This window comes from Tyto alba, unplaced genomic scaffold (genome assembly GCF_018691265.1).
Source record: "Tyto alba isolate M040663 unplaced genomic scaffold, T.alba_DEE_v4.0 Super-Scaffold_18, whole genome shotgun sequence".
NCBI lineage: Eukaryota > Metazoa > Chordata > Aves > Strigiformes > Tytonidae > Tyto > Tyto alba.
Window position 1 is genome coordinate 31,716,263 of NW_024881280.1, and position 22,750 is coordinate 31,739,012.

A 22,750-nucleotide genomic window follows, 5' to 3' on the forward strand; every position below is an offset into this window, starting at 1 on the left:
AATTAATACACTAAAATAGATGTACAGGTGCAAAAGGCTACCAGGTTGCAGAAAAAAGGTACCAGCTTTTTTTTTTTTTTTTTTTTTTTTTTTTTTTTTAAAAAAAAAAAAAAGGCTGAATTAAATTTGCTCCAAAAAAAAAAGGTCTCACAAAATAAACCCAGAAGCAGCATTGAAAACGAACCGGTAACATGCTGTCTCTAATAAAGCAATGTATGTACAAAAGAGGTGAGCGAAGCTGAACTTATCTGCTGGCATGAATGAACGTGTCTGACAGAAGTCAGGCCGAAAGTCGCAAGGAAGGGGGTGTTTAACAACTCTTAGGCACAGAGAAATAGCGGAGGCTGCTTTCACAGGGCAGACTTTTTATACAGGAAGTCTGGTTTGTTTGGAGACCTCCTTCCCCTGCTTACTGCATCTTCCCTTTCCAACTCGGCATTCCTCTGTGCCCCGTGTTCCAGCGGCTCGGCATCTGCCGCTCTCCTGCCGGGCCTCTCCTCTTGCATGTCGGAGGCGTACGCAGGGAGCGAAGGTCTGTTGGAGGTTAGCCCATAGGTTAAATCGGTTTCCATTTTTGTTCTCCCCCTGATGTGAACGGGGCCGTTACCAGCGTTTTCCTGGGTCGCCAACGCCAAGTCCAGTCGCTGGGGAGGTTGTTCTAAGACATCGAGGTGTATCGGCTCGTTCTTTTGCCTGTGTTGGTGCCCGTTCTGGGAGAGCAGGTATTCCCTCCTAGAATCCTCTTGCTTTTTAGGAGATAGCTGAGAAGGTAGATAGGCTGGCTTTAAGCCACTTGGTGATGCCTTATTGTGGCTATACAAATCCGGGCCAAAATATATGCCTTGTGAGGGCGAAGGGCTGTGCCTGTTGGGTGCTGGAGTAGAGGGTCTGCAGGCAGCATTAGAGAAGTCGTAGAAGTCGGGATATTCCTGCTGATTTTCTCGAGCCTCTATTTTTGGCTCTATTGCATGTTTCTTTCGAGAAGTGGGCATGTGTCTGGTCTGAATACATGAAATGTGCTGGGGTGGACCGGGCCCCACCTCTGTAACCGTCTGGCTTAATTCTGTGTCGACCGTGAGCTCCGGTAACCTTCGGTCTTTTAAAGACATCGCTGACACACCCATGGCGATATCTGGCATCAGTTCATTTAGCAAGGGCTGAGTGCACTGGAAAAGAAAATAAATTGGTTCGTGGAAACAAAGCAAAAGCTGAACACAAACCGTATTTAGGACAGGTTCCGCAGTTCAAAATGGTATTTTCCTAAGCTAGTTTTACCTAGACCAACCAAGTTTCCAACACTGCTCAAAGAACACACGTATTCTCCTACCTTCACCTTCCTGCTAGCTAAAGATAACTCCTCTCCTTCACGAAGCTGTTGTGCCACAGGAACAGTGGCTTCTTAAACGCATCTTGTCTTGAACACGCAGCAAATGACGCCGTACTGTTAAACTCTCAAAAGGTAAGCTTGCTTCGAGCCACTTGCAATTATCAAACAAGGCAAGTGCAGAATTTAACAAATGGTTTGTTACAGCGCACAGTTCCAGCGCAGGGAAGCCATGAAGCATGGATTTCGTCTCTACGGATGAAACCCTTCTGCTTGCATTTCATATTTGAAAGTAAATTAATTTACTTTATACACGCCTATAAGCAAAACCTGCAATGACACAAGCATATTACAGCCTTCCAGACAGAAGAATTAAAATTTCTACTTGTAGTTGTCATTTCTAAAAGCAATTTTTGTAATCATTGATTACTAGTAACCCACAAATTGCAGAAAGAATACAGAACAAAAGTATCACCCATATTAAGACTACGCTTCTCCTCGTGTTTTTTATAGAAACATTCTAGCAGAATCATTTCTAATATGAAAAAGATCACTATTTGGTTTCCTTAGTAAACTCAGTATTGATCAAGAGAGACAGACATGATACAAAACCCATCCTGCAACAAACGATGGCAAACAATTCTAATTTGAAGTTAAACATTTTAACCTAAACAGGAGTGCAATATATTTAGGACAGATGCTAAAGGGAAAAAAAAAAAAAAAAAAGAAAAAATCCATCTTTCTATTTAGAACTCCAGATCAAACCTGCATCTAAAGAGCAGGGTTCCCCTATGGCAACTGTGCACCAAACCAGTTTTTTCACTGCAGAAATAAATTACCAACTTTTTTATTTAGCCTTTTATGTACTTCTCAAAGCTCTGTCTTTGTGCAGTTCCTTACAGTTCGTTGCATCATGTTGTAGTCCAGCAACTACAGTGATCGTCTTTAAATGCTCCAGTGAACCCCTTGGTATTTGAATTACCAATTTCTGCTTGCCTATTAATTTTTAAATCTTTTTTACAGCTGTAAGGCCGCCTTCACATTCTCCACAGGTTCCCTTCAGAGGCATTTGTTTGCTTCAGCACTACTTACCTGCGAATAGCCAAAATACCATCACTGTTTCCACCCGCCCACCACAGCATGCAGGCCACTACTGAAGCTGACTCACGCTTTGTTTTACCGCAGAGTGAACTGCGCTGTTTCAGATTTACGAGCCCCACTCGCCCCTCCAAAATGTTCCTGCCCCTGGAACATTCATTCTCCCAGGGAACGTCTTTGGGATGCAGAAAGCCGACAGCCAGCTTGGTAGAGAACACTCCTCCTACCCAGTGAAGATGCCCCTTTATTTAACAAAGCCGAGTTACTTCATCAGAAGAATTCTCTCCGGCTCCTCTCTCTCTAAGCCGTTTTGAGTGGCCAGGGGTAAGGAGAAGAAATCATGCTACTTACTACTTGTTTCTCAGCTGCCATCACTGCCGCTGCTGCGGCCACCGTTTGCCTCCCCAGACCTGTCGTGGTGTTCGTGCAGTCAGGAGGTGCCGCCTTCGCACTGGGCAGGTAGACAGGCGGGACGGCTTTGGGAGCAGTTCGGGAGTGAAACAGCGAGTGATTGCACGGGTAAGAAAAGGAACGGGAGGGATGTTGAGTTGGCACCCTTTGCTTCCAGCCCACTTTGAACTGGTTATGAATAGGAGTTGCTGGTGGGTGGTAGGGAGGCGGAGGAGGGGGCAAGGGTGGATGGAAGGCCACAAAAGAGTCCAGTTCTGTAAACATGGTTTCTGCAGTGGGAGTGCTGTTAACACGACACCGTCCAGACTGTCTCATTGTCAGGAGTGGGCTTTCATCCCCAAATCGCTCGTCAGGAAAGAATTTGTGAGGATTCTGCAGAGGGAAAACCCAGCATGTAAAAAAAAAAAAAAAAAAAAAATGAAGTAGGAAGTCATCTACAAAAATCTCCTAAACTAACACGCATTGGAACTAGAAATCTGCTAGTACTGTAACAGGCTCGGTGTGCCACCTAAAACCTCACTGACACTCGAGGTGATTACAGCTACCACAGAATAAAGATTTTTTTTTTAAAAACAAGACAAGAAGCATCAGATTCACTGTGCGAATAAGCTGACTAACAAATGCATTTGCTTTTACAGCAGCGTACAAACAGCAGTGGGATTTCCAATTTCCCAGACCTGGTATGTACTATGCAGATCTACCGTATTCCTTCGGACTTCTTCTCCTCTCTGATTCAAGAATAAAACATAATCTAGATTTCTAGTTATGGCTTGACTACTGTCATCAACTGCCTTTTTGGCAGAGTGTTTCTGTTCCCCAAACCTGTGGCAGTGAGAGCACCCTGAATGGCAACAACCCTTGAGAAAAATATTTATACATTGCGCTTATGCATCTACAAAATCACACACGTCAGATGCAGCAGGCTCACTGCAGTTTGCACCCGGACAGTTCTAAAGTCATGCAGACATTTCAAAGCATTTTTGCACCTGCATGTGCACACGCAAAGCAGCTCTCTCGCTGCAGACGACACATCCACAAGCAGGACAGAATCAAAGCATTTGTGCTCTTCCACAGCAATTTTTCCTACCTGCAGGAGTTCAGCAGCAGCGTCAGAAAGTCCAAACTCCCGCAGCACGCGAATCTGAATCTCGTAACTGACGGTGGCGCCTTCTCCACAGTTAAGAGCGTACGCTCTCTGCACCTGCTCAGTATGGCGCAGCTCCTGCAGCCGTTTGATCATCTCTTTTACAACGAGGAGATTGGGAACTGGAGGGGTAACAGAGAACGGAATGGGGATAATACAGATTACTTTTTGAACCGTGAGTCAATAAGTTCGATTGCAATGGTTAGATTTAATTCTGAAGGGGGGAAAAAAAAAAAATAAATCTAACATCAGGCTGACTTGGCTGTTTATTTTATTTTTTTTTTTTTAAGCAGCATTCTGCCAAGAACAGTTCAATGTACACATGTTTCTTGGAGCGTCATTAAGTCACATGGAATATCACATATATACAAATGGTAGAGACATAGGCCATATTTCCAGCTTCTACTAGAACGACCCACAAATACAGCCTTCTTTGTAAACCCCTTATGATGCAGGAATTTCATGAGTTGAGGTGGGGGCAGGATATCTTAAATAACAACAGAATGTTCCCTCATGAATTCTGTGGACCAAGAACTCATTGATTTTTTTTTTTTTTTTTTTTGGCATATACTTCATACTTCTAGCAGAATTCTATAATCACAAGACCATAATACTAGTATGTAACTACAGAAAGAGCATTCTGAAAAAAATTACACAAACTGTAAGCCAACATAAACCTGTTAAAATTATGTTGTTTTATGCAGCCATATTGAAATAATTTTACAAAAAACCTTTCCAAAAGGAAATCATGTATAATTTGGGGTATTTATCCTGTTCCAAAACATTCTCATGCCACTTCTTGCTGCTGTTTGACAATGAGTGATATTTCTCTGTGGTCTTTCTGTCTTCAGGAAAATGTGCATAAGAGAAGACAAATCCAGATCTCTGAATACGTTAAGTCCTGGCATCTGATCCTTTACCAGCTTTACAAGTGTTTTATATATTACCATGACCAGATGTCCATAATGAAAGCTCATAAAAATTAAACGGATCAGACAGCAAGAACAGTGTGAAAAAAAGACATTTGCACTACAGAGAAGAAAACCCAGTGCTGTGCAACTACAACTGGTCCCAATTTTGCCAAGTTTACATTGGTACATGAAGGATAAGTGTAAGTAGTGCAAAAATATTCTTCCCTGCCCATTGAGTTCCCGTACGAGGAACAAAAACCAAACCAAACCAAAAATTCTATACACAAGGCTTGGAAATAAGTCCTCCACACTACCCTCCACACACTGCAATTGTTCTGAAGAATCCTGGTTTAGCAGCCAGATGTTTAGCTACAACCAGCAGTTTGCTAACACTGAAGAAAAAAAAAAAAAAAAAAAAGAGATTTTAGAGAAGTTCTCCAAACTAGTAGCCATAAAAATGATCTACATTTTTCATTAATAAGTTACCTTCTCAAACCCAGGTTTGTAACTATTATTCATGTGAAACACATGGAGGAGAGGTTACATATATAAACCCCACAATTTCCTCAAGTCAGCTGCAGGATTTCTAATTCAAACTGAAACTGGAAAATACCCAAGGAAACCCAACTACCTGCACAATCTAGCCTCAAAGCAGAACAAACCTCAGCAGAGGTTGAACTCATTTTGCAATGGTGTTGCAAGAAAAGCACTAAGACAGGCTGCCCACAGCATTTCTGCAGATACAGCCCACAGGCAGTGGGTACAAGGAAGATGTAGGCGACAGATGGAGAATACCTAAGCTGTAAAGAAATCCCTGTTCTAAGAGCCTTGCCTAAGGGGCATGGAGGTGACGTTGCCTAGCTCTCCCTCCAGCAGCTCCTGTGCTCCAGCTATGCTTTGGGATGGATTCCTGTACAAGTTCTAGGTTTGGTACGTGCCTGAATCTTCTCAGATTAATTGGGCTCTGTCTACCCTTCCGAGCCCAGGGTGTTGGGCAAAACAATCAATTCTTTTACTTAATTACAGAACTAAGCACAGCAGGGAGTTCCCAGGACACACCACCTGTGCTTCAAGTCATGGCCAGACTCAGAGTTCATATCTATGCTCAAATCAAAGGGCTGGCAATAATTCCTACACTGTACAGAATCAAGCTGTAGTGGAGTTTCAGACTGGGCAACACGATGTCTCATGTTTCCCAACAGAGCCAGATTTTTTCAGAACACGAGAGCTTTTGCCAAACACTGGAGACCTTTGAGAACCTGTTTCCTTTCTCAACCTCTTTGGAAACTAAGATGGAGCAGAGTGTTACCTTTGTCACATCTTATGATGAAATACTTTACGTTCAATTCAGTGGTTATATGCTTTTCTGTAAATGGGGAAAAAAAAGTCTGAGTACAGTAATGTACTGCTGAGATGCCACAGCTGTAAGTTTCTAAATAAACAACTTGTACTTTTGTCAAATAACAGAAGTTTTCAGAAGCTCCTTTTAGGCTTTATCAAGTCTCTTCTCAAATCACAAGAAACCAACAGGTCAAAATCCCTTCACAAACCTTCCGAGAAAACTTACTGCAGTGTTTAACTAAACAGTATTTCAAATCTTCCTAACACCTCAACTTAAGTTCTCTCGCAGCAATTTAAACCTATTATTTTTGTCCTGGCTCTAGCATTGGTAAGAACAGTTTATCTACTTCTTTCAACACAGTTGACTGAAGGGAGACATAACTGATATACAAAGAGCTTATAAAATGGGGAACGGGGAGTGGTGGAGGGAGGAAGGTGACTTTTCCTGGTGGCACGTCATCTTTATTGCTTTTCTACAGACTCCTGAACTGATCCGTATCTACTGAAATACGATACTTGGATCTAAAAACGGATGCCAAAAGTTTATGCAAGTTTAACGAAAGACTGCTTGAGCTCGTGCATTTAAAATTACCAACTGAACAGAAACACCATCCACCGCAGGACATCTCTGGGCTGCAGATAGTTGAAGAACACACAGAATTTTACAGGCAATTATTTTATGTGCTTTTTCTGCTACACCTTCCTGATGCATTCACTTCTGGCGACCGCCGGAATGAGGATACTAGACAAGACAGGCAAATCCTTAACCGGACCCAGCATGGCCATTTAAAGGGCTCAACACAACGCCCCACCCAAGACCAAAATTACTTCACGTGCCTTGTGGCATGTTTCTTTTCCTATTTTAGCATGACAGTTGCTCTTTGTGGAATTGTATAATATTGCCTTTCAGGTTTTTCTCCACAGTTTCCCTCAGCCACCCTCTGTGCCCACCGCTGGCTACACCTCCATAAGCACAACGTTTCCCACCTTCTTCACTGCATTTAAACTTAACCTTGGCCACTTAGCTGTCTAATCCCGTCCTCCAAAACATCCACTGACTCTACCCAACTTGTCATTAGCTGCAAGTTTTGCCAGTGTATTCTCCATGCACGGTGAGTATTCCCACACTGACGGGGGAAAGGTGGGAAGAGCTAGATGCTTTGGGCATCCCACCAGATACCTTCTTCCAGTTTGACACCAGAATGTCAAGTGTGTAAATGACAAAATATACTACAGCAGTTTTATGACTATATTTCCCTGGCTTGCCTATGGGGAATGTTACACCAAGTATCCTGAAGTCAAGACAGGCCATATCTACTTCCACCTATAAAAACTTACTCTGCCACACAAAGAATGAAGTTGGTTTGTCTTCAAAGGCTAAAGTGGATTTGGTAAACTGAAAAAAGGTGTGTTTTGAGTGCCTGCTTCCAATATTTTTCTGGCAAGCTGAGTTAAGCTGACTGCCCTACGAGTTATGCTCCCCTACTTTTTGTTTTTACAAGAAATCAGTATTTTGTCATTTCCCAGCCTTCGGGATCTTACCCATCTTATACAACTGTCTGCAGAAAACTGAGAACCACTCTGAGAACACAGCGCCAGGCTCCAACAAGTGTTCCACAGTAAGTTTAACCAGTCCAAGGTTTTTCTAATTGCTCAGCTGAGGCAGGCTAAAATACAAGTGGCTTACTTTCCAACTAGCTACTAAGCCATCAAAAAATAGTTAATGTCTTCAGGGTAGACCGAAGGAAAAGGGACTACTGCTGGGTGGGAAGCAGCCCAAATGGTGCAGTACTGCTCTCCAAGGCAATCATATTATTCAAGAATTCACATTCACCCTCCCCAGCCCCGAGCCCCCACCCACTCACACAAGAGCAATCAGCACTGCAAAGGACCTTGCAGCCTTACCTGGGATCTCATTGGCTATAACTGAAGGAGGACTGGACTGGTTAGTGCTAACTTGCTGGTGGGTAATCATATGACAGCACTGCGGCACCGCGTTGTTTACCATGTAAAGGGTGTCGGGCACATTGGACATTCGGACCATCCGCAAACGAACCAGATCGGTTTGTTCCACCATCATCTCATCCAGCACTGACTGCAACGACAGCCACCAGAGCCCTCATGAAGGCACTGCGTACACACACCCACGGGACCCGCTGCAAGCACAGGCTCGAGGCCACAAGCCTAGCAACGCCTACAACTTTAACTTTTCCAGGTCCCAAATAACATCTGGCTTTTCCCGCAACGTTTTCTATTCCATTGTTCAGCCGTGATCAGAGTTGAGTTTCAGAACTAAGAGCAGGCAGGTGAATAAAGTTTGGGAAGGTTGCTTTGTTCATTTTGTACCTGTCAGATCAGAAGTAACCTTCTCGAGGCCAGACCCTCTCGGCTCTGCCTCAGACAATTACTGCCTACAGGTCTCAACTCTGTGCCACTGAGTAGAAGGCACTAATCTGAAAATGAAACATTTCCCTCAGATGTCTTAAAGAACAGAAAGCGATTTATGCATACCTTTTAAAGATTCTCATTTAATGTTAAATTAATTTATTTCAAAAAGTGGGACGCTAATGAGTAAAAAAAAGAAAACAAAAACCAAAAAAACAGAAATCACTCATCTGCAATTTTTGCATTTCACAATAATTAAACAATGAATAGGAGTATAGTTACCAGATAATAAGTATGAGAGTTCTCCCTCTAAGGTTAAACAGCTAATTATGCTTTTAAAAATATTAGCAGCATAATATGAGACTAATAGAAACAAACAGGATTCCTGACAAGGGGGAAAAAAATTTAGAATGCACTTTTTACTGTTACTACTAAAGCACTCCCATCCCATATACCTGGAAACTAAAAGAGTCAAAGCTTTTATCACATGTTCTTGAACACATTTTTGTTAGTTTTAACAATGCAAGATACAAAGGCAAGATTTTAACTGGCTAGCCTTCCTTTGCTGCTTTAGTGCCACCTGGTGCTCCCTAACCTCTGTGCCCAAAATACAAAGTAGTTTTGTTTCTCCCCTCCCCCTAAAATAGGATATCAACAGTAACTTACACCCTTAGAAAAATATTTTCTCTCTTAGGCACAGGGTGGAAGCTCTGAATTCACCCGAGTAGCGGGCAGAGTCTGGTAAGTGATGTGGATGTGCACAGCTTCACTTAATCCTCTTGTTCTGCAGTCACCTGCACTGCTGGGACTCACGAGCTCTCGACTAAGTCAGAGCTGCCTTAAGTCGTGGCATTAGTTAGCGACCTAGAAGGCTCCCATCCTGTCAACCAGCACATGGCATGTTTCTGCCCCACACAGACACATCTCCACCCTGTCACCAAACATCACCATCAGAGGTGCTACGAGATCTTCAGTCTGATAGTCCTCATGCAAGATATTAAACAGGGAAGCTACTGCCTGAGTGGGACACAAAGGACTTCAGTCAAATCAGACACAAGATATTTATTCCATTTTGCGGAGGATCGAAAGAATTTTGGGACATATTCAGATTCAAACAAGAAGATGAAATATCAAGAGTCCTCTGCCGAGTGGAATAGTAGTTCTCCACCCAGCTCTAGTGGGAGCTGGGGAGCCTGAAAGACCTGGCACCAACGTTGCTGACTAGCTGCAAACTGGGACTCTCAGGCTCTCACCTTGCCATCCGCCTGCCAGGAGGGCTGCCGAGGAGCTGGGCCGGCAAACTGGCTGGAAACCAGGGAGGTTTCCCTCAGAACGCTGCTTTGTTTCCGGTGGAATTTCATCAAGATCTGTCTCGCAAACATTTCAATTTCGACAAAAAAAAATTTTGTTGAAATTTTTCTGACCAGTTCTAGAGACTTGAGCCTGATGATCAATCTTGTAAGTCTTGTTAAATTGAAAATGTTAGTATTTTAGGCCAGTACATGCAAAGAGAGACAAAACATACCAAAATCTTTCCCTGTTTACAGAACCCCCTGATGACTCCAGTTTAACAATATTCAGGTGGTGTTAATGATCATTACCTTAGCCTCCTCCACATACGGCGAGAACAGTCTTGGCCGCACATAGATTCCAGCATTTTTTTGTCGCAGCCAGGCATTTGACTTTCCACCTTCTGATGTTGGTAGCATGTCTGAAGGAGGAGTACTAATCAGGCCCCTCTTCATCTTTAAGAATCAAGAGAGAGTTTTATGTTTTTTTTAAATCTGGGAAAAACTTGCAAGAAATGCATTTCTTACGCTGAATTCCTTACACCACTGATTTTTCCTTAGCCTTCCGACAGATTTAAAGAATAGAAAATGTCACCAGAAAAAGTTATACACGTGTTGCTCTAAGTGAGAATATTTTAGGAGATAATCCTTTAAAAAAACAAAAAAACAAAAAAACCCCCAAAACAACAACAACAAAAAAACCAAACCAACAAAAAAAAAAAGCCAAACCACAAACCTGAACATTGTAGAATCTGAAGTACAAAGAACCTAGAGATAGTATTTGTATGAGACTACTGACTTACTGCATCACTCAGTACTTCACTATTCATGGGTAAAATGTGCTCGATGCGGACAAAAGGTAAAAGTGGAGACAGGATCTCTCTCAGCTCCTCAATGTCAAGATCTCTCCTCTTCACACCTCTTTTGTTCACACTGTGAGCAGTACCACTGAGTAAATTAGGCTCTGTGGGAAGGAACAAGAAATATTAAGTTTACATCAAAAAGTGTAAATAGGAAAGCAAGAGTTACAGGGCTTATAGGAAGTTCTAGAAAGGGAAAGAAAATTCTCACTTTAAATCAACAGTGCTTATCAGCATTGTTCGACAAAACTATTTCACACCTTAAAATCTGATATGAAGCATCCATAGAGACAGGTTCAGTTTATAGGAGCATGGGTCATTTGCATAGCTGTAAGCCAGGGCAAAAAAAAAATACAGTGTTTGGGGTAAATGTTTATATAGCTCTATCAAGAGCTACACTATGAAAACATGAGTATCTTGTACCCTGCTAGCAGTTCCCCCAAGGACTCTCTTCTGCAGCAACTCTCCCTTTCCCCAGCAGTTTTCAGAAACTTACTTTCTTCAAATTAAGGCCTAAGTGTCCACTGGGATAAATTATTCTAGCCTCCTTCTGTAACCCACCTTGTTAACAGCTGTGTTGGGCCCATTCAAATTGCTGTCACGGTCACAGGATACCTGTGTGTGCCAAGAGTGGGTATCTTCCTAGAGGTTGCAAGTTGAGAACTTACAGCAAACCCAGGTCATACTCCCTCCCCAGTTAACTACCAGCACTTGTATTTTAGGTGTTCTGCCCAATCTGAATTTCACTAGCGTCACAAAGAGGAAATCTGTCTAACATAACCATCTTCCCTTTAGTTCAGACAGCCCAAGTTTTGGCCACAGCCTGTTACAGTTTCTGAGTCTTTCTGGTATTGGACACTGTCACGTATTCAGAGCTGCAAAATCAGGAGGGTCACTGAGGAGTTTAGACCAAATTACTAGACTAAATTTGGCCCGAATCTGACAGAATTTGGCATAGGTCCGATTTCTGCTTTTGCTTATCATGTTATCTGATGATCCCAGGCATGAGAACTGAGCCGTTTACCTACTGAACTCCACAGACCAGGAAGCTGCATAATTACTTGAAACGAGCAGCTTCTCCCCCAGCCCATGTCTGTTAGTGTTTAGCTGGCTCCATTATGTTCCGGTGTGCCTTAAAACAAACACTTAGAAAATCTGTTTTTGAATACAGAAGGTTAATACTTACTTGGGTCACTAAAAGCACATATTTTAATTTACTTTTTGTTGCATTTCATACAACATGTCCATGACACAGCAGTCATACTGCAAGCAGTAACAGTGGATTTCAAAACCGTGGCCAGCGCGCCAAAGACAGCAGGCACACCAGCACTGCTCTGTTTCCACACAGGCACGTTCCTCCCTTTCTGTTTCTCTCGTCCTACTATCTGATCGACTCTTCACAGTGGGGATGAACTGCTAGCTACTTGCATTTATTTAGGAAATATATATTTAACTACTTCCCATATCCAACACATGTGAGATTGCCCTTCAAGTTACCACCATAGCAATAATATGCATCCGAGATAATAAAAATACATTTGCGACTACTTTAGGAAAAACACCGATGCCACTTGATGGCTTGTTTCTCACCACCACAGATTTCTGTGGGAGGAACACACTCAAACTGAAGTGAAAGGTTGACACAGTAAACTAAGAATAACACTACTGTGAGAAGCCTGCGTGAGCACAGGAAAGTAAAAAAATACTGCAGGGGTTTTTTATTTGATGAATTAGTTACAAGAAAAATAATTCTGAGACAACAGGAAGTCAACCAGACACAAAAATCAACCGTAGAGGTTGGAAAGATCTTGAAATTTCATCCTGCCACAACCACCACACCCCCCCAGGCAGGGGAGAGCAGGTTGCCCACGACGACATCCAGCTGGGTTCTGAACACCTCTAAGGATGGATACCCCACGGCTGTTCTGGGCAACCCGGTCCAGCATCTGATCACCTTCACAGTTTCTTGTGTTTAAACAGAATTTCCTGTATTTCAGTTAATGCCTCGTTTCCTTTCATCCTGTCCTGGGTGCCAAGAGAAGAGTGTGGCTCTATTTTCCCTGCTTCCTGCTATTTTATAGAGTTTGCTAAAATCTCCCTTAAGCCTTTTCTTCTCGAGGCTAAACAATCCCAGCTCCCTCAGAATGCCTGCGTTCTCATTTTTTTAGAGACCAAAAGCTGCCTTTATTTATTTTTGACCATACTATGAACAAAAGTAGATTATTTTTCCTTAAGTTACAAATTACCCACAAAAAAGAACTTACATACGTTTTAGTTTGGTTTAGCACTGTGTGGCTTAAAGGATCCTTACCTCGATCTGCTATTCTCTTCATCAACTGGTGTTCTCCCCATTTAATCAGATATTTAAGAATATCTTGTTCACTTGCCTGGTAGAAAGAGAAAGTCAGCAATCTGTATATGCTTAGTTTAATGTCACACACACAGAATTAAAAAAAAAAAAAAAAAAAAAAAATCACATACACAGGTCTTTTACAGCTATAAAGAAACACAACTGTACCAAGAACAAAATATTTGTACTTTATGATCTGCTAAACCACTCCTCCAAATATTTTAAGGTAGTACTACTGGTACATTGCCACTATGATTTCTAGATCCATATCACTTGCTGAATCCCTAGGAAGAGGGAAAAAAAATTTCCACAGAAGGAAAAGATTGGTCAAGCATGAAAATTTACAGGTGATAAATTTGAATGATCAAAGTTAATTAAAAGGGGCAATTCTAACACTGGATGTTTTGATCTCTTGTTTGACATTACAAATTTAGCATCTGCCGAGCTCAGAAAGCTATGAAAATAATCAAATCAACTAAATTATAATCTCGGTGAAGAGAAAGATTTTCAGTAATACTATAAACAAAACAATTTTGCTTTGTTCCTATCTATATACATGTGCTAACCACTCAAGAGTTTTAGAGAAAAAAAATCGGGTACTGAAAAACTGAAATTTATCTACATCATTTCTTAAAACCTAGGGTAGCAAATTTAGTCATAATACACACTCTCATGGAAGATAAACAGTACTGTTACTGTTATTATTGAAGTGTTTAAAGTAAACAACATTTCTTTTTTTTACAAAGACACTTTAAATAATCTCTAGCACTTTATACTTTAAAAAAAAAAAAGTAAGGTAAAATTGGAATGAATATAATTTTTTGAAAAAAAGAATCCATCATCTTTAAGGTATAAAAGACTGGGCATCATTATAAAGTTATCTCCCCTGAAGAGAAATGGCAGCAAAAATCCACAAGCCTTCTATTAGTCAGTATGGTTTCCTCTCCCTAAAACCACATAGTTACTGAAGAAAAACCGCAAAAAAAAAAAAAATTCTGCAATACTTCTCAGGAAAGATATTTTTGTGTTTCCCCCGAAAAAAATAAATTAAGCCTTCTGAACAACTACTAATTTATTAGCTCCCACTGCCCCCAACTAGGATGTACATTGTTACAGCAAAACTACTACCACCACGTAATTTTACAAAACACTTAAACATGCAAGTCAAATGTTAGGTTCACAAACGCTTCATTTAATGTAATTTGCAGCCATTTCTAAACTATTATTAGGCTTCTAAGAAATAGCATATACTACCAGTTTGGGTCGTGTTACAATCCAAGAACAAAAGAGTTTTCTTAATCACTACTTCAATGTCATTTTCTCCATTTTATAAAAAGAATGCTTAGTGTGCATACAAGCCCACTCTTGCCTACAATTTAAAATGAGCTTCTCCCCAGTGCTTCTAGTGATGGTATAACACACCCTGCTTCGAGCAGGACCGGCTGTATTTTACGCTGCAGGTTACCTGTAAATAGTCAGACTGGATAGCTGTGAGCAGGTGGTCCTTGCTCAGTTCATAGAAGACATCTGAAGTCATGACCTGGGTGAACTCCTCACAGAGGAAATGCAGCGCTTGCCGATGTACCCACTTGGAACCGTACGGCTGAGAGCTCCACTTCAGAATGGCAATTAAGGTGTCTAGTGAGATGCTCTCAGCAATAATATCTTCACAGCCTAGGAAACAAAAGCAAAAAATCGATGATGTTGTTACAAAGGCACTCTGATCCCGAAGGAATAATACGCACGGCTAAATCTGTAATAAAGAGTTATATGACCCCTGGTGAGAGCAAAAACAAAAGCGCCCTACAGACCAAAGCTGCAAATGGGGTTAAATGCTGACTGAAAGTATAATAACTTTAATTGTGGTTTAGGATTCCAACTATACAGTCATTTACCCTTTAAAATCCCATGAAACATCACGCCTGCTGGCATGCCTAGATGAACAACTGGAAAACTAGTTCAGCCCTACTAGAACCTCCTTTCATTAGCTGACTGTTGAACGCCTTTTAAAGTCGTAGATTTGAATCTGAGTCATTACGCTTTGCAGCAGATCAGTAGGAGCCTGTAACTTCTACTAACAGGGGTGGGATTTTTGCCCGTATCACGTCTGCACGTGGACCCTCCTCAGAAAGACCATGCAGAGGAGCAGAAACAAAAGCTGTCACGTACTGTCAGCACTCGGCACGGAACGAGGGCAGCGAAGCATCACGCTCCGAGTCCCGGGGAAGGCAGGAGGCAGCGGGTGGTTGCTCAGGGCCACCACCGTGGCCTTGGTATCAAGCGAGGCACGGAGGGTGCCAGGACAGGGAGCACCTCCTTTGACAGGGAAGCACAAAGTGAAGCATCCGAGAAGCAGATATTCTGACTCCTGGCAAGTCTGCTACAGTTTTTTCGTACCCACCGCGGCATTGGGATTTACTCTTTCACAGAGCACTTGTCTTCTAAAGAAGAGAAGAGGGGGGGATATTTAAGTCTCTTAAGGGAGATGGAGCAGATTTGGGAGAAATGAGGTGAGGCATACTGTGGGAGGGCTGAAAACATGGCTACTTGGGGTTACTGAGTTAAGGCAGTACCACAGAGCCGGTAACTTCAAGTCTCCAACAGCACTTATTTCACTCGTACATCTGGTTTACATATACACAGAATACTATTTCTGTTTGTACTATAAAGATAGCAATTTAAAGGGGAAAAAAAAAAAAATCCTATTCTAGAATTACACATTCCAGTCTCAACCCGCTACAGCCACAAAATTACAACTGTGTTTATGCCCATGAGAGATGCCTGGACAGTTCAGAGCAGAATGCTTACACTGCAATTATTTTACTTTTTACACATCATCCTTTTTCTCTTAGTTTCAAGCATATTTAAAAACTGAACTTTGACAGTTGTTTAGAGAACTGCAACTCATTACTGAGCTCCTGGACTAAGCTGAGTAAGAAAGCGTTTACCACGGTAATCTTAATGTTTGTCAAGACAAAGATCAAAGAGGATCTCCTGATGCTATACATTTTTGAACTGGTTGCATACATGTAAGACATTATCAGCAAGTAATAGAATTCAAAGAAAATCTTACTTTTCTACACAGGTCAGCATACAGAATATAAGCATTGACTCCATTCCCTGTTGCAACTAATAATGTGAAGGATTAAGTAGCAACAAGTGAACACGCCACTTCAAGCAGAAAGGTATCTGTCAAAGGAACTACTACTTAGGAGCAAAGTCAGTGAAAAGGGAAACTTTACCTTACTGTTTAAAATGAAGATACTAAGAAGCAACAATTTAAACATAAGGCAGGTTGCAAATTTACCTGTCCTAGTAAACACATGTATTACTACTTAATACTAATTTAAAAGCCAGCATGGTAATTATGAGAACAATATTCCACCGCTGACATTTTCTAAATTTAAGCATATATAAAAAAAAAATACAGTGAATATAATACAGTCAGTGCTCAATGAGAATTTTTGCAGCAAACTGCAGGAATATGTTTGAATGTATATATAGTTTTGGAAACAGTTTTTATTTTCTATAGGAATTTATGAGAATGCTTGTCCCCACAACAGTAATAAATTTTACACCAGTTCATACTTAAACCAAAATCCCCTCAGCAAGCACGTCGATGATTTTTCACATGCTCAATTCACCTGAGGAAAGGAAGGCCATATATCAATGCAGCCGCTGACAGAAGGGCTTGCAAAAGCACACACGTTTTTGAACCATGCATTAAAGGCAGAATTACACTATTCATCCCAGGTTAGACTCTTCATTTGCTTTTGACAAAGGGGCAAGCCTTGAGTCATGTTTCAACACATCTGCTTTGTCCTTTATTGCTACTGAAGTAATATGGCACTTCTCAGAGCTACCTTACCGTTACGTTACATATTATTATTAGCACTACAGGTAAGAAGAGGTACCACACTGACTCCAACCTGCACGGTGAGGAGTAGCCTAAAGTGAGCAGTGAATATGCAGCAAAGATTGGTTGGAGGCACTTGGAACATCAGCCTGATCATCACGGGTACAGGTGAGAGCAGAGGAGGAGAACTGCTCTGAAATACACTCCTTGGGTTTTGGTACACTGCTAGATGGGGGAATTCCCTGGAAACCTGAAGGATAAACCTCACTCGGAAGTTTTAAAAAATTCTAGTCGAGAATCTGAAAAAGTGTTTAAAAAAAAGAGAACCAAACCTACCTTAAAAAAAGCTCAAAATACTTCAGCATATCTTAGAAATCGGAGCAAATGAAGTCTGAAGCTTTCCACTTCAGGATCCATTTTTACTTATATTAGTTAATGCTTGACACTGTATTTAACTTTGTCGTGTGAGTCCCTCTTATCTTCCCTTTTGGGGCTCAAAAAAGGAAAATGTTAAGTTAGCAGCAAACCTGGCATGGTGAATGAAAGCTCAACTGTGACTAGTTGCAGTATGCTTAAAAGAAGAGTTTGCTTCACCGAATAAGAAACACGGTGGTTTGAAACAATTCTTTAGGGTCACCTGTTGTGTTGCACCAAGTCTCACCCTGCTAAATCCCAATACAACTTCGTGAACGTGATTATTCTGTTTGCACGCAAGCTGATCTCAGCAGATGATTACATCCCCCTGAAGTCTAAAGATTACATGTAAGGACTGCTCCATTTCAAAGGCAGTAAGTAAACCAGAAACCAGTCACGAAGAAACTCAAACCGTAAGAGCAAAGAGACTTATCTCAAAGTGAATGCCATCCACAGTATTTCATCTAACATTTATTTTTGAAACAATAAGGATACCTGCCCTCTGCAAAGACAGAAAACTATATTTCTGTGAGAAACGCAGTTCCAAAGATCTGAGCAACACTGATTTATAGGAATAGAACATCAGCTCAGTCTCAATTCTTCCGTCAAATCCAATTATTGTACAACTACTAATAACATGACATCATCAGGTGAAAAGCTCATTTAGGATGCCTAGCAAATGAAACAATCCTCTTCCCCAAGTAATTTTATCAATGGGTCAGAACTGTGGGATTATTAAAAGTATTCTGAAGTAAGCATGAGGTAATAAAGTGTTTTCTGAACATCTAAATAAATTGGGGCAACCCACTTCTAGCTATGGAAGGACTCCAATTTCTTTTTCTCTTTGGCACAAGATTTTTTTGCTTTAACAATCAGCCACTTGGCAAAAAATGCAGTCATCTAATAGCCACAATATTGTTCTTCACAGTGGAATAAATGCATTTTTCTCCTATGAATACTATTTTAGAATATTCAGGCAGCAACAGCCTTTCCAAGATCCATTTGCAGTGCCCTAAGTGCTCTACCACAAGCTTCTCTGTGCGTTAGTATCTTTCAGATATTCAACTGGGAGTCTAAATAAGTGAGATGACTGTGACATTTTGGACAAATGAGGCTATTTCATGCACTCCTTTTGCTGGATACCAGTAAGTCCTGCCTACAAACCAGTCTTTTCTTCTTCCCCAGTTCTCTCTCAAATGCAGTTCCATAGCCCTTCCAAACAGAAATAGCTGGAGTCCACGTTTAGTATGCTAGCTAATAGCTTGGGATTTTATCAAGACAGTTAACAGAACTGCTAAAGACAAATTAAGTGCCTTCAACAGTCAGCAAAAGTGGAATTAATCAGTTTTCACTACAAAATTGTTAGTTTGATTTAACTCATTCTGCGGCAGAGACCTTTCCCCTAAGCTTTTGCAAACCAGGGGAGCCAAAAAAAAAAAAAAAAAAAAAAAAAGGAGTAAGAATTCATCTTGACACTGAACTGGAGACTAGAAGCTATTCAATGTTTTCTTAAGTTTGCTGCACTAGGCGAGATCATGCTGACAATCAGTGACCATACTTTTTGGAAGTGGTGGTACGTAGAGAACAGTTCAGAGGCATGACTTGGAGCTGGTCTGGGCTGCAGCACGTTTGGAAGTTCCACGAGCATCCTTGCCGGTCTAACCAAGCTTCTGACAGGAAGAGAAAGGAAGGGAGGAAGACAACATTTGTTCAGCCCCCTTCCCGTGTCTTACAGACCCAACGCTGCAAACACATCCTGTACGTGCTAAGGATCTTTGGGAAGGCAGCCCGCACTCACAGGCTGTGGGAGCACTCATGGAAGCTAACCGCCTTGTACAGCGGTATTAAACCAGACTGTCATCGTCTCACACTCCACATCTCCTGCTCTCCTGTCACACTGGTGCTTGGGTGGCCCCTCAATGAATGAATCGATTTCTGTCAATCCTGCTTACAGCAACATTAGATCCCCAATAGCATAAACCCTACTGACAGCACAGAGAACAAGAAACAAAGGGGACTAATGCAGGAGGCAGGGCAGCGGTACCACTTCTGACAGCCAAACAATCTGTCAGATCCAAATGACCTCATACAGCTTGAGAGACATGGCAACAGGAATTTAGGTTCTCCACAGCAGGAGGCAAAATACCGGTTACAGAAACAGTAAAAGCAAATCAGAAGACTCACATAGTACAAACAGGAAAATACATCTTTTCAACGGGTTATCATATAAGAAGCAACCGCAACAACCGCTAATTCCCTATAACCATATTGTGAACAAGGGATCTTGTTCGACATCTGTCTTCTGGATGCAGGCTGACTTTCCCAGTTATTAACATCTATTGCCTCCTGACAGCACCATATTCTCGGGTCTTACAGGTTTCTAGCATCTTGAAGTGCTTTTCTTTTCCTTCTCTCGGAATGGTTTAAAAAAAAAAAATAAAAATCTTTTAAAGGAGATTAAGTTAATAGTTAACTGATGCCAAAGCCTGTAACTTGCAGGTGCATTATTTTCCACAGTTTAGAACTCTGAAGCGCACAAGTTTTGGTTATGTGAAGGTACAAAACTATATTGCAGAAAAGAAAACAAGACCTAAGTAGCACTGGAGATAAAGAAGGGCTCAACGGGCATTAGTAGTGGTCAAACGCTGCTGAAGTCTACTGGTAAGTTCAGTGTCTATTAAACTATTTTTAATTCCTCTGCTGATTGTTCTAAGCACAACAAATTAAAACGTTCATGCAGTCCTATCCTTGAAAGGCTGAATTTAAAGGAAGTATATTATGGCAGTGTTAAAGTATATAGTATTTTTTGCTTTATTCAAATACAACACTGATGACTCTACAGTACTTCAGATTAACTGTCAAAGCAAAAATAAAATACGATATGAAGGTTAGGGTCAGGCAGCATTTTGTGTTATGCTAACCATCCTTCCACAGTGAAAACTCAATTACATCAAATCCAATGCAGCATATTAGCCAGCCATTTGAAATATTAGGGAACAGACAAAAGAAATGCAACTTGTGTTATTTAAAAATATTTTCATTTACAATATGGTAGTTATAAAGCTCTTAAGCTTACTAAGACATTAAAAGCTGGATTTTTGAAGTTGTAAGTTTAGCCAGAAACGTAAGGTAATTATTACACGTTTAAAGCATTCAATATTTGCAGCAAGAGCTCTTGAATTTTTTCTCTCCCAAATGATGAAAATTAATCTACTCTTCTGCTTGTGCCACATACAAAATACATGAATTTAGGAAGCCTGAAATTTCATCTATGTCTTTGGCTTCTTGCAGCCATCAGTTGGTAATGGCCCGTGACTGGGCTTCAGCGCTCCTTGTGAAGCACGTTCAGCAGCAGCGGCAGGCAGCATAGCTGATCCAGCTTAAACAGAAAACAATTGTGAGTCAGAAACAAAAAGCCGCTAACTCAACCAGAACAAATCAGAGGAAAGAACTTAACATGGGAACAATGAAGGGCTGAGGGAGGAAGAGCTGTTGTTTGGAGGGACCGCCACCAGCCACCGCTGTTCAGTATTTAAGCCGTATACTTCCTAGAACACAGATGGCTGAAAGAAAAACCTGAAAACGCTAACCAGATCTGTTTCTCTGCAAACTGTAACAGCGCAAACAAACTGAACGCACCCAGTTGCACAGCTCAGTCCAATTCTTTATCCTTGCATCTAACCATGGAAAATTGCTCTCAGGAAGAAGATGCTTTCCACTTCCTGTTTTCTACAGTCTTCGTACTGCTCAGGTTTTATATTCATTTCAGGCTTGAGTACAAGTGGAATCATTGTAAGCAGACAACAGGTCAGATTTACGTTCATATTTACTGAATCATACCCAATTTATTTTAAAGTTCCAAGTGCCAGACTAGTTGCTTTAAGCATTCCTACTGCTCTAATCTTCCCACAGTACATTTGTGTGTATTTAATACTGCTACTGTGGGCTTCCTGGCATTTCAGTATTTCAGTCCTGCTGAGATCAAGGGTACTTTTGATGTCAGGCCATATCTGCCTTTAGATCAAAGGGTGCAGTACTGAATATGGCTTTAAAATAAAGTTTCTCAGTTCTTATTCTTGTCAAAGGTAAAATCAACACTTAAAAATAAAAGGAAAGCAAAAGGTCTGAAATTAAGGGGTTTTTTGTCAATTTTACTTCAGAAAACTTTTTGAAATCAGCAGGCAGAAAAGATTCCCAGGCAAAACTATCTAATAGGTTCCCAGTATCTAAAAACCTATAACAGAAAAAAACCCCGTACCACCACCTCAGTGAAACTATTAATAACAGTAAACAACAGGGCCAAGGGGCAGAAGAGGATTAATATATTTAATATAGCCATCTAATAAAATTAAGATACCTGCAGTCAGACTCTGAAACAGCAGTGGATGTGACAGCACAGTAGGACTGGAAGGGGGATTATTTTAACAACGTGTGATGAGCAGGACTAGGGAACTGATCTGGTTTTAATAACTGTGCTACAAAAGAGAAAGGGACAAGTGATTTTTAAACCATATCTTTGTGAGTCAATGTGTTAAAACGATTGCACCAGTACTGTTGACAGAGAGCAGCAAGGTAGCATGAAGACACAAAAGCAGGAGCAGAGTGCAGAAATATGCAGGCAGAGCACAGAAACATTCCACTAAGGGATGTGCTTGAACATCCTGGAGAGGGCTCTAATAATCCTCACGGCCTCTGTGAAAGCAGGGAAGAGCTTCGCTTTCTGATAGTTAGCAAATACTGCAGCACCCCTCATAGCAGCCTCAGTCCTATTAGGTACAAATGGGTTTCAGTATGATCAGCTCTATGGATGAGATATGCTTGCCGATTAGTTCATTTATTCAAATTAGTTAATTAAAAGATCCACTTCAGTTTCTCTTAGAAGATGTGACATTCATTAGTTGAAACAAATCAAGCTGAAGGCAGAATAAATTCTAAATAAAGTAATCTTACTTTACTTGGACAGTAAAAACTCATAGCATGTATCCATACTATCGCTGACTTCATTACAGGGAAACCATCTATTAAAATACAACAGTCAGAAAAAGGAGTATCACTGTGTTAGGAATGGGAAGATTTCCAAGGAAAGAGTCAAAGCTAAATCATCTGCTGAAATTGAAGAAAAATTACAACATCTGGATACTTAGAAAGGTCCCTGAAGACAAATCAAACTAAAATCTGTTGAAAATAAAAAGTTGATCAGAAGTTTTAAAAATACATCAACTTCATTTGACACTCAGTTACAAACACCCAGCCAAAACTGAGTAAAAGCAAGCAAAATGAGTTGGAAAGAATATCCAGGCTTACATAAAGTGAGCCCAAAATATTTTCCAGGAAACCAAGGAGATAAGCTTTAGTAAGTTTGCAATT

At 41.0% G+C, this 22,750-nt stretch overlaps 1 protein-coding gene across 2 annotated transcripts in view; it reads right to left on the bottom strand.

The window, feature by feature from the left end:
- Positions 1-94: 94 nt before the first annotated feature.
- Positions 95-22,750, bottom strand: part of BTBD7 (BTB domain containing 7) — a 52,480-nt gene continuing 29,824 nt past the window's right edge. The window contains exons 4-12 of one of the 2 annotated variants that reach the window (XM_042791084.1): positions 14,579-14,787; positions 13,075-13,150; positions 10,707-10,867; positions 10,216-10,359; positions 9,868-9,981; positions 8,135-8,324; positions 3,921-4,099; positions 2,774-3,205; positions 95-1,166 (exon numbers count right to left, since the gene is read on the bottom strand). In XM_042791084.1, coding sequence (XP_042647018.1) covers positions 351-1,166; positions 2,774-3,205; positions 3,921-4,099; positions 8,135-8,324; positions 9,868-9,981; positions 10,216-10,359; positions 10,707-10,867; positions 13,075-13,150; positions 14,579-14,787 — 2,321 coding nt within the window. In that variant the 3' untranslated portion in view covers positions 95-350. The remainder of the gene's footprint in view (positions 1,167-2,773; positions 3,206-3,920; positions 4,100-8,134; positions 8,325-9,867; positions 9,982-10,215; positions 10,360-10,706; positions 10,868-13,074; positions 13,151-14,578; positions 14,788-22,750) is intronic. The other variant, XM_042791085.1, reaches the window with a different exon arrangement.